The sequence below is a fragment of the Dermacentor silvarum genome, chromosome 3 (assembly GCF_013339745.2).
Source record: "Dermacentor silvarum isolate Dsil-2018 chromosome 3, BIME_Dsil_1.4, whole genome shotgun sequence".
NCBI classification, from domain to species: domain Eukaryota; kingdom Metazoa; phylum Arthropoda; class Arachnida; order Ixodida; family Ixodidae; genus Dermacentor; species Dermacentor silvarum.
Window position 1 is genome coordinate 94,924,759 of NC_051156.1, and position 12,280 is coordinate 94,937,038.

A 12,280-nucleotide genomic window follows, 5' to 3' on the forward strand; every position below is an offset into this window, starting at 1 on the left:
AGGCGCAGGAGGATCCAACTCCCATGTGGTCGAGCCATGGTGTCGCAAACCACGAAAGGCTTGCTGACGCAGACACCCCTGCGTCGCGCTTGTCGCCTTTGTTCTGGCAACATTTGGCGTTTAGCACGTCATATGCCTACAATAAATTCTGTATCTATTCGCGCACAAATAATTCTGATACACTGCTGCTACAGAGTACTTTGTGTGTATGAATATAAGGATGTTCGGTACTGGTGGTCATTGTTTACTCGTTTAATATCGACTGCTGCAACGAAAACAGCACCAAAGCGTTTGCGTTCCTCTACAGCGGAGGAAACGAACAATTTTCATCTCCCGCGACGTAGAAGCCTCATTTGCAGCTCTCGTCGTATATTGTGTACTTCTGGTCCGTGCCGCAGAGGAGCTCGTACACGAACTCGCAGCACGTCGTCTTCTCGCCAAGGGCCTCGTCGGTCACCCAGTAGCTACAGCCAGCTCCTGGAGAATAAAAAAATACGCACCTTCACTTCACAAGCTCACGCATCGCGCATGAAGAGCAGCCTACCCCGTAAAGTAACCACCGAAGTTATTGGTTGCATTCAGCAAACTGTTTAAAAAGAAATTGTGCTTAACACTTCATACTAAGTGCGGCCATTGGCCGCCTGAGGCTGCCTACAGCTTTCTGAAGCCGCGCAATGTTCAGAGGCCGGAAAGCCACAGCAATTAGTTCCTTATTGACAGATATTCAAGCACATCAGCACGAACTAACCCGACTCGCCATCTTGCTCATTAGCCCCTCTTGCTACAGAAGGATTTCTATGAAGGATTTCTATAGGAGGCTTTCCTATATTAAGACATCTTGATTTTAATATACTTGTCGTATTTTTGTTATACTTGCTTTTCTTTATAGTTGGCGTTCACTCATTTTCCCCCAAAACTCGGACATTCTGCGCATCAAGCTTCTTTTCTCGATATAAATATCTACACTACCTTGACTGGTAATTTAATTCGATGCACAGTTCTCCTGGCAAACGAAAGCAACTTCGAAGCAAGCTCCATAATTGCTTAGCGCGGCGCGGCCTTGTAAATATACATCCGACAAGATTGTGGCTGTTTTCCCTCAGCATTTAAAACATATTGATCCTCCCCTAAAATGCTCGTGGAAATATGATAGAATTTTTCTCAGCAAAGCTATTTTCGTGTTCACAAAGCCGGTTTACGTGCAATGTATCAGTTTCGTAGCGCTCTCAGACGAGACGGCGCGTCTTGAGCTTATTTTAGGACGCAAAATATGCTTGTTTGGCATACTTTTACCGGTTAGAAAGCAAATTACCGCAGTTGTAGAAGGAAACGGTCAGTCGTTCTTCTCTTTATCTAAGTTAGGCATGGGCACTGTACTTGCGTGAGTAAAATAGCGAGGATGAAATTGCAAAAGGAGGCTGTGGAGCATATATATTGTTCGCCAAGCTATCCTATGAAGCCGCCTATTCACTGGTTCTGGTTTTGCCACAAGTCTGTTGGCATTGATTACAAACCACATGCATGCGATCTATTCGAGATGGGAGGTGGGGGGGGGGGGTCAATTTACACATAGGCTGCTCATTGTACGTCTGTATGTATAATGCATTTGTGTATATATGAGGTGGGGAGGGATAAATGAGAATCTACTGCGAAACCTACTTAGTTACCCTGTAGGAAGGAAGTCCAGGCCATAGTAATTTGCAACCTACTCGCCGCGGTAGCCCACTTGCTATCGCATTGCGCTGGTCAGCTCGGGGCCACATGTTTTATCCCGGGCGTGGCGGCCGCTTTCCGGTGGAGGCGGAATGCATCAGCGCAGACATACCAAACATTGCGCGCAAGTTAAAGAACCACAGATGGTAAAAATCGATGTGTCGCCCTCCGCTACGGTGTGTCTCATTATGAGATTGCAGTTTTGGCACATAATACCCGAGCATTTAGTTTAATTCCTTACAAGGGCTCATTTCGCTCCCAAGAAAGGGGAATCTTTGGTGAGCAGAATAAGAATTGGGACTCCCCAGCGTCACTATTGGCAAACACCCGTCCCACGAGACCTAATGCCAAGGTGTTCGGCCCAAGGTGGTGGAGATGAATATGGAGGAAACCTGTTGTTGGGTGCAGCTTCAAGCAGTTTCTTCTTCTCAAGTGAAATAGCTTTCAAATTCCTTCATCAAATAAGATTCATGCGGTTGCGCTATATCGCAGTACCTAAGTTCCTTCTTTGGCAATTCGATAGTTATATGATTATTTAGCCGTACTGCTTTTCATGTTATTACGCAAAATGAAGAATTACTGAAACATAGCCAAGGGGTAGCAGCAAGCAATAGGTTACAATATTGTCAAACTTGCAGTCTGGTATTGAAAGCTGACAGCCGTTTCCATGAACGTGTGCAAGCACAGGACACAAATATCGTTGCTATACGTGCATACGCCTGATCAAGCAAAACACGGTCGCTGTACAACTACAATTATAGCATAAATCTAACTCAAGGCGCACACAAAGCTGAAAACTCAATACGTTACATAGCGAGTAGTTGACGAAGCCGGACGTTATCGAAGTTCGCACTTACCATTGTCAATGTAGCTGTGCCGGAACACTTTGCAGTTCTTGCAGTCCCTATAGGCTACAGTGAAGTTAAACGCAGGAAGATCGTCTGCAGGAAAATTACGAAAAAGAAAGCGTTAGCTAGCCGTAGTGGCCAATGCTGGCATGCGCAAGACCGAACGATTCCTTCGACGGTTATACTGCAAAATGTCACAGACCGAAAACGCAAAATCCAAATTTCGCTGTAGTGCGCATGCGTGCTTCTTGCGCGACTCCGTACAAGCCAATAATAAACACTTGCATTCTCGTTAAGAGTGAGTTGAAGTTAATGTCAGTCGCATCTCGTGCACATATTTATCAGGTTCTAGTTGCAACCGTGACGAAGGTTAGTCAACGTTAGTGAAGTAAAACTATTTTAACTGTACATAAATGCATTCAAATAGCCCAGTATGATTTATTACCAGACTGTCCAAATCCCCTTCCGCACGAACTGTATGTGCAAGTGAAAGCGGGCGGGGGACGACGCGCGCTATCACGGAGAGCGAGCGCACGGCGGAGAGCAAACGCGACTTCCGTCGCGCGAAAGGCCGTAGGGGTATGGGAGGGAGGAGGCGACGCTGTGCTGCGGCACCAAATGCGTATCTTGCAACCGGGCGCAAGGGTAACTGACGACGCAATCTCCCACGCGAAAGGAGCAAAGCGGGAAGGCAGCGTGGGAGTGAGGGGGGGGGCAGCTTCTACTCTGCCAACAAATGCGTTCTTGTACTTTGCGCCGGTGCGGGCTGTCGGTGATGTCGCCCGCACCGTATCTTAAAAGCGATCTCCACACGGCTCTAACCTTTGTTGGGCTGTACTTTCGTCGGTCGGCTTCCGTTGAAGCTATCGACCGCACGAACCTTCGCTCAGTGCGGCGGCTGCGCTTGCTGCCAGCGTTTTGACAGTGGTTGTCTGCGGTCATCGATTGCGATCTATATATGTTTGCTTGTGCGCGCTGACACCACGCTTGTTAATTCAGTTAGTAAGCGAATGTGCCCAAGTTTATGCAGCCAATAAAACTACTATGCCTACTCCGAATAGCTCTCTACTAATTTGCTATCGCAATTGATGCTTTGCCTTTCGGGCGAAACTGCGACATTTTTTAAATCTTACCGGTGCTTTAAGCAGCATGTTGAGGTATGCATATGCATATCAAATATAATACGTTGTGCTCTTTTGTGGGGTTAAAGTATGTATGCATAATAATAACGCCGTTAACACATATTCAAACATAAAAACGAAAGAAATGCGGTCAGGAAATTGTGTTCCAAAGGAACGTCACGCCCACCCACTTGCAGAGGAATGAAAAAAAAATGTGAGGAGTAACGTAAGAAAAAATGTTTCCGTAGGTGCGCATGTAAGCATGTGCACTTAAACGTGGGCGCCTATATTGAGCGACAACACCGGCGTTTACGGTATTTGGCATTTGCGGAAAGCAAACACAGTCAAGAACATCACGCCCGTAGAGCAGAATTGAGAAACAAAGCGTGACTCGTAAATATATTGATGTCAACAGATTATATCCAGTTCAAGTATAATCCTTACTATTTGTTGGCTGAAGGTTGAGCACGTTTGCGGCTGTGTATCCCGGCGATGACATTACGGTAATGGTTACGTCTCTGCAAAATGTATACATCGATATGTAATAATAGTAATGAGAGATCGCCAGGTAAAGCACATGCACTATCTGAAAGAGGTAATGAAGGTTTCAGTTGATCGATATATAAGTTTGGCAAGGTTAAGTGTCTGCGTTACCGACAACACGACTCTCATAAGCGGTAAAGTGACGAAAAGGTAACACTATATTACAACCGTCACTCTGGCGTGCCAAATAGCATGGAACCATTCGTATACACGCAAGCACAAATTCAGAAGGAACAGTATGGTATGTGTCCAAGATAGCTACACAGTAAAAGGTTCACTTGATTTTATAAGGAAACGTATTGCCATCAGAATATTGCAGTGGGATTGGGTTTCTGGTAAACACCTGGAGCTACTTTTTTATGCATCTTCTAGAAACTCAAAAGAAATCGATCAGTCTAATATTACGAGCAATTCTACTGCGCCCTTGCACAGTAATATATTTTTTTCAACACGGCATACAAAAAGTCTATTTTACTCACAGTACGCCGTCAGAGCCGTATTCAAAGGTCGTATTCAGTGACGAGTCGACCAGAGGTCCAGTGGAACCTGTTCGGACGCATTTCGCTTCTTCTCCCAGGTAAGGGTCGCTTTCGAAATTACGGTAGATCTGGTGCAGAGTGGATTTGAATGGAAAACACTGAAAAAGAAAACGCAATTAATGCTTATTGGCGTAAGAACATTCGACTCAAGTGCCACAATGAGCGTGAGGAAGCAACATATGTCGAATGGTGACAACTGCCCAGTGCGAAATTTCGCTAAATAGCGCGTCTCATTTCTGTAACCGAATCGGCGTCGTCTATGGAAACACAACATAACCAATGATAACACAACAAATGCATTGGGCAAGGTTGCGAGTTTCGCATAGAATAAGCGGACTTGGGCTTCTTTCTTCAACGAGTCGCTTGTGGACTTTTACAGTCGTTTGACGCGTTTCCTTTTTTTATGGGGGGGGGGGGGGGGGGGGGGGGCTTGTTCGCTTTTTTCCTGCAATATTGTTATCTTAGTGCCCGTCACGCGCGTCTATCGTTAAATATACGCGATAGCAGCAGGAGTCACAAAGTAGAAACTGTCTCTATTCATTCATCGATGCTTTGACGCCTTGCCAGCAATCGTGGTCGTCGTAGTGTGTTGCCAGTGTTCTTTGTGCAAAATGGCTTCAAAGTGGTCTGAATATGGCAAAAGGCAAAGAATGGGAAAAGGTAATGCAGAGAGGACTGGTTACGTCTAGTCAGCAGAGACAATAAAAAAGTGTCATGCAAGTATGGCAAATGTGAGATCCGCGCTCATCATGCCGACCTCGTTCGGTACACGGCAACAGAAAAATACGCGAGGAACTACCGGCCACTTTCCAGTACACTGTTTCACTACCATGGGCTTCACCAAATTGCCGCCTCCAAGGACGACACCAGAATTGGAGCTCAAGCTCGCATGTTATTCAGCGTGTCGTGTCACTATCTCGGCGAGCTGATACAGTCGCACACGGCGTGCGAGGTCAAACTGCACCGAACAAAATCTGGAGCACTAATAACGAAAGGTATTAGTGCTCCCTGCCTGTGTGAGGATCTCGTGACGGATATAGGTGCTCCGCAGTACTCATTATTGATTGATGAGAGCACTGACGTAGCGAATGAAAAGCAGGTTGCTGTCGTGGTTCGCTATTTCAGCACATCACTAAATATTGTGGCGTCCCACTGCTCCCGCTCGAGGGCTTAAGTTCCCAACAGATTGCACAAGGCCTTCTACAATTTTTTAACAGTGTTGGTCTCGATTTAAAAATTAAATTATGGATTTCATAAGGTGAATTTAAATTGCAAACCACGGCTGCAACGTTATGTTTGAGAAGAACAATTCTGTGTACACGTACTTGCGCCGAAAGAACGAGAACCTCATACTAGTCAAGTGCGTGTGTCACTCGATTCAACTATGTGCAAGCAAGGCAGTAGAAGTGCTGCCACGGAGCCTAGAATACCTGGTTGGCCGTTCATAGAGTTGGTTTTCGCACAGTTCGCTGCGACTTCAGGAGAACGGCATAATATACAGAATGATAAACAACGGCAAAGAACCATTTAAGTTGGTTCAGCTGTCGGGAACGCAGTGGCTGTGCATCTCCAACTGCTGTAAACGTATACTGGAAGAATGGGAGGAACTCAAGCTTAACTTTACCATCCGGAAGGACAAGTACCGTTGCTGTGACGCTGAGATCCTGTTCGAAATGTATCGCGATCCTGTCAACAAGTTGCACCTAGTGTTCCTGAACCCATTGCTTGCAAGAATTCTCAAAAGTAAATGAGCTGTTCGAACTTCAAACTGGAAATCAACTGAAACTGCTTGATTGCCTTCAGAATTTTTTCCGATCATTGATTTGCAGAGTGCTCAACGCCTTGTACATCCCAGCTGCAGGAGAGATGCTTCTCAAAGTCAACCTGGAAGACAGTGCGACCCACCTTCCACTTGCTGCTGCAGACTGAGGAGCGCTATTGAACATCGAGGTGGTAGCATGCAAACTAAACGCTGAGCAAGAAATAGACGTTAAATTGAAATTCTGGGATTCCATTTTCGAGGCTGCAACGCAAATGCAGCTTAGGCTTCCTCCCAACGTTCAGCTTGCGAACTCCGTGAAATCATTCTCGCCCGAGTGCCTCTCCTCAACTGTTGAAGGGAGATATAGGGCTCCTGGACACTCAGTATAGACGGCTGTGCCTCTTTCCGTGGAAAAATGTATACAACAAGGACGGCGTTTCTTTCTGGGTAGAAGTGCTAGATTTCAGAGATGCAAGCAGTGACAGCTGTTTCAAGGAAATAGCAGAGTTCGTTCTGTCGTTCTTGGTGATACCTCTTAGCAACGCCGATGTTGAGTGCGTGTTCGCGCACATTCGACGATGACTGTGCGTGTGGTAACTGTAGCTGATCCGTGAAATCAAACATACGTTGGGGGAGTCAACAAGTAACGTTATTCATGTGCTGGCAAGCTTGCAATGAACAGGGTGCAGACTACCCTGATGATTATTTTAAAAATTAAGTGAGTGCTTTCGTTCATCTTTGCGCATATTCTCGTTGTACAAGATAATTAAAATTATTTACTTTCCCTTCGTATTTGTGCAAATTTTTCGTGCTATAATTAAACTATTTTCAAGAATGAGAACTTTGTTCAACTTCCGCTTCTTTTAGGCTTATTTGCAAAGTCGCGCCGCTTTTTTTAGCTTCTTTTGGGATGATTATTAGCCTGTTTGCTCGGCGGCATCTGGGAACTCTGACCTTGGGTGTCACCTAGCTACCAGAAATTTAAAAGATGGATAGATTCTACTATGCATATAGTTTGTGCGGGTCGCCTTGGGCAAACGAAAGACAGGACATAATGCAGTTCAGCATACAAGGTAACCGGTGCACAGCTCTCCGGCATCACATTTACGAAACCGATGACCTTATCTGGACTTTTCAAATTGAATCGGCTGCACTAAGTCGCACTTTCTTTGTAAAAAGTATAGTTAACTTCAAGAGGAAACGTTTAACTGCAAGGACATGGGATGATTAGAGCCGCCATGACGCACAAACAGCTGTCATCCCAGAACACTTCCTCAAAGGGACTTCTAATCGTTTTACTAAAATCTTTTAAGCTTGTAATGATCTGCGTCTTCTTCAGTCACTCTGTCGGCGCAACAACTACACTCGCCAGTATCAATGACTTCGAGTTAGGGTTAATGATTACTATCAACTCCGCATGAAAAAGTTTGGTGCAGGAATGAAATATTTAGTTATCCACGAGGCGATGGTGATCACAATGGTATTCACCTTAGCTTTGATGATTTGGTTTGACAGCGTCACTAAAATTCTCTCTAGCGCTGTCTTCAGTGATAAATTTATCGTTGCCTCAAACCTTTGTTTTCGCGGTCCGAGCCTCCCGCAGGACATGCAGAGAGGTTTGCGAACTGCAGTTTCAAGACTAAGCGCAGGCTCGTGAGGCTCCGGTCGCACATCGACAGGTTGCCTTTCCGGAGATAAGAGAGCCCGTGAGCACGGTTGCCGCCCATCTCGACGAATTCTGCACCTCTTTCTTTGATTCCTTTAGCTTTTTCATATCACATACGGCGTATGGGAGACATTGCAAGCTTGGTGATATCGGCTGGATGGGCATTTTGCTTCATCTAGACCTACAACGCATTTGACGCCGATCATAGCACTTGGTGGGGAATGGGTGAGTACAGCAAAAGCGAGACTCTCTGCGTTCCTGCGTCAAACTTGGAGCGGCAACGTGCGTTTAACTTTGATAACATTCATTCGCAAACGTTCAAATGCGAAACCCTTACTTGACGTTCGTCTTGATAGGCGCCCAGAGCCGGATTAAGGTCGGGCCTGGTCGAGCTTGCCGCTGCACTACAACTTGCGACGGCAACCACCACTAGAGTAACTGTGACATACATCGTTCTTCAAACGGCGTCGGTGAACGGGAGGTTTGTTCAACGCACTGGTGCTTTTATAGCGCACACGTGACCTTATGAACGTTCGCCACGTGCTTCACGTAGAAGGTTATCGTTTGCCTGTCCTCACTTCAACCTGTGTCGCCGTAGAGGTTATTGTCAAGCGGAAACACGCGCCGCGTTGTCTATGGCGGCAATAAAGGACCTCAAGGGATGTGCTTTGTTATTTTTAACGTGTACTGCATACGTTTGCAGCGCATTGGTGCAGACAGTGGATGCCTCCCACGATTAGTTAAAGCGTGCAATATCTAGTTCCTGTGAGTTGCTGTATCCACGCTTTATGTTGCGATATAACAAGATTAAAGGGAAAATGAGACATCCACCCAAATGTAGAAATTGCTACAAAGGAAACCCGAGCGGGTTTCCGCTGAACTATTACGTCAAACAGTTGTCTTTGCTTCAAGTTGTTGACAAATTCGACTTCGCCCTGCCATCTGCTAGCCGCCTGGTTAGCTCAGATGGTAGAGCGGCTGCCCCGGAAAGGCGGTGGTCCGAATTTTTCTTCAACTGCAAGGCTATTTTTCGAGGAACCCGTATGGGTTTCCTTTGTAGCAATTGCTACATTTGGGTGGATGTCTCATTTTCCCTTAAATTACTTATCTCCACCTAGCGGGTTTCCGCTGAACTATTACGTCAGATATAACAAGATATATCGCAAGAACTTATGGCGACACTTTCGGTGTCTAGATACCTTCGCGGGGACGAGCAATAATAAAGAAATAGTGACACCTATATAGAATTGCCACACGGACTTATTAGTTGCGATACGGACGCCCAGCCGAGTGTTTACCGAGGGCCATCGTAGCACTTTGTTCTAGAAATTTATCCTGCTGGGTGCCCGCGCATGCTGTCAGTAATTGGTCATCGCAGCGCCCAGTAGGTGAATGTTGCTTTGCGTCGGTTGTAGTGGCGCTTTTTCCAGTTAACTCTGTCGTTATTAGTGGAAAACAGTCTTGGTTTAGGGGTCAGACAAAACACATCAAGAGAATGTGCTGTGTAGTGGCGCAAGGACAAGGGATTGCCTAAGAGCGCCAGTAATGAGTAAGGGTGACCAGTAGTGATTCTTAATGCCTGCCAATGTAATATGGCTGTAAGGAGGCCTAAAATGATCGGCTGTAATGTGCCTAGAGACAGATGTATCATACGACCTTCGATGCGGTGATGTGCGTTGCGGACGTAAATCATTAGCCGCGGTTACAGAGATACGATGCGAATTCCCATTAATGTATCATTTCTGTATTTGAATTAGTAAGTTCACTTAAGTTTCTCTATGTTGTCCTTGGTGTTTATATTTGTTGGCTTCTTATGATATTAATAGAAATCGGGCCCCTCGGTTCCCTCTCTTCTGATTCATATATATTAGGTTATAGCGGCGATGCATGGTTGGCGTCTGCAGGTATTCTTCCAACCTTGTAGCGTCCCCTTGTTGGGCTCCGTGGCGGGTGGCTACCATCGCCGCCAAATTTTCCAAGTTTTGTATGGCAGACGCTTTTCCCCCACTACCTGATCGCTCCCTGAAGAGGAGGCGCACCGATGAAACAATAAATTTTTTATGCTGCCAAAAGAATCTTTACCCAAGTACCACGTTGTACACAGTCAGCACGAAACTAAGACAGTCCGAGTGATCTCACCATTTCTTGTAGAAAAATGCCTCATGGAAGCAATCGGCGCAGACTGTTACGTAACGAAGATGGGAAGCGGAGATCTTATCGAAGTGCGCGACAAAATGCAGTATAACAAACTCTCAAAACTTGTGGCATTTGGGGACATTCCCGTTTCAGTGGGCCCTCATATAGGTCGATGAACACAGTGCGCGGTGTCATCTCCGAAGATTACCTTCTGGAACTTAGTTAAAGCGAACTACTTCAAGGACGGCAAGACCAGAACGTCGTCAAGGTGCAAAGGGTAACGATAAGGTGAGGTGACAAGCAAATACCTGCAAAGCACATAATTATTACTTTCGGAACCAGCAACTTCCCTGATTCAATTGAGACTGGATATTGTAAGCATCGTGCACGACCGTACATTCCCAATCCGTGCCGATGCTTCAAGTGTCAGCGTTTTGGGCACGGGTCTCAGAGCTGCCGAGGGCGCGCAACTTGCGCAAAATGTGCATCTAAAGAACATGCCTCGGACATCTGCATTTCCGCAACCCACTGTGCCAACTGTAATGGAGACAACCCCGACTATTCGCGATTGTGCCCGTCATGAAACAAAGAAAAAGGAATAATAGAACTCAAGGTCAAACTAAACATTTTCTTTCCAGAAGCGCGCAAGCGTTTTTCTGCCCACCACAATCAATCAATTCGGTCCTACACTGATGTGACGCGCCGGAGGGCAGCGCCACGTCATTCGGCGGCCGCCCAAGTAACGCTGAATGTGACGGCGGTTACAGCATCAGCCGCACTGGCAGGAGCAGCCAGTGCCGTTCCGCCCCCTGCCACAAAGGGCCAGCAGACCTCCGGGCCTGCCGGTCCCAGGACCACTGCCCGTGCAGACAGGCCGAAAACCCCCGAGTGCACCCGCCGCGCAGGCGTCATCCAGCGCCTCTGAAGAGGCGATGGATGCAACCAGCACAACTCCGGCGTCTCAAACGCCGAAGGAAGACGTCGCTCCGTAGAGTCCGCCGGGAAAAAAGAAAAATCCCGTATCACGGCAGCCTGGAAAGGTCTCGTGAGATAATTTATCACTCTTGACACACAGCACACAACACTTTCAATATGGGTGTTGTGCTGCTGAGCACGAGGTCGCGGGATCGAATCCCGGCCATGGCGGCCGCATTTCGATGGGGGCGAAATGCGAAAACACCCGTGTACTTAGATTTAGGTGCACGTTAAAGAACCCCAGGTGGTCCAAATTTCCGGAGTCCCCCACTACGGCGTGCCTCATAATCAGATCGTGGTTTTGGCACGTAGAACCCCATAATTTAATTTTTTAAACTTCCAATATGGCTACACAGATTGTGTATTGAAACCTCTCAATTTCCAATCTTGATGACATTGAGGAACTCTTGCATAAGCTAAATCCAAAGGTGCTGTGTGCTCAGGAGACGCACCTCAATCATTCAGACACTAAATTTCTCCGCCATATGCCATTTACCGCAGAGACTGCAACGATGCCCTCGCCTCGTCTGGTAGTGTGGCTATAATAGTAGATGTGGGTGTCGCCTGCCAGCATTTAGTGCTGCAAACGCCCCTTGAGGCAGTTGCAACCAGAGCCGTGCTGTTTAATAAGTTAGTCACAATTAGTTCTCTATATATCCCTCCCAGCTATCCACTTTCCAGAATAGAATTCCAGGGCTATATCGCAGAACTTCCCGAGCCTTATATTTTAGTAGGAGATTTAAATGCACATCACACTCTTCGGGGAGATTGTCGTTGTGATGCCAGAGGGCGCTTAGTAGAAAACTTCCTCTTTTCTACTGGCGCATGCTTATTAAATAAGAGCTTACATTCTACAGCATGGCGAACAAACATTCTCATATATAAACTTCAGCATTGCATCTAGTACACTCGTGCCGTATCTAGAGCGGAACGTGATCAAGAATCTATATGGGAGTGACTATTTCTCGATTGCCATG

At 46.5% G+C, this 12,280-nt stretch overlaps 1 protein-coding gene across 1 annotated transcript; it reads right to left on the reverse strand.

Moving 5' to 3' along the window:
- Positions 1-239: 239 nt before the first annotated feature.
- LOC119443922 (uncharacterized) lies at positions 240-8,658 on the reverse strand. The gene is made up of 5 exons (XM_037708505.2): positions 8,530-8,658; positions 4,705-4,862; positions 4,127-4,200; positions 2,571-2,654; positions 240-477 (listed from the first exon to the last, which is right to left on the reverse strand). Exons 1-5 carry the CDS (start codon positions 8,641-8,643, stop codon positions 350-352), a joined length of 558 nt encoding a protein of 185 aa, XP_037564433.2. The 5' UTR covers positions 8,644-8,658; the 3' UTR covers positions 240-349.
- Positions 8,659-12,280: the final 3,622 nt, after the last annotated feature.

Bases quoted from the DNA above. Each gene is read 5' to 3' on its own strand.
- LOC119443922 (XM_037708505.2), bottom strand. From the start codon at position 8,643: ATGTATGTCACAGTTACTCTAGTGGTGGTTGCCGTCGCAAGTTGTAGT. The intron at 4,863-8,529 runs GTAAGGGTTTCG...TTTCTTTTTCAG, and splicing joins CCTATCAAGACGAACGTCAA to TGTTTTCCATTCAAATCCAC. The intron at 478-2,570 runs GTAAGTGCGAAC...TTTATTCTCCAG, and splicing joins GCACAGCTACATTGACAATG to GAGCTGGCTGTAGCTACTGG.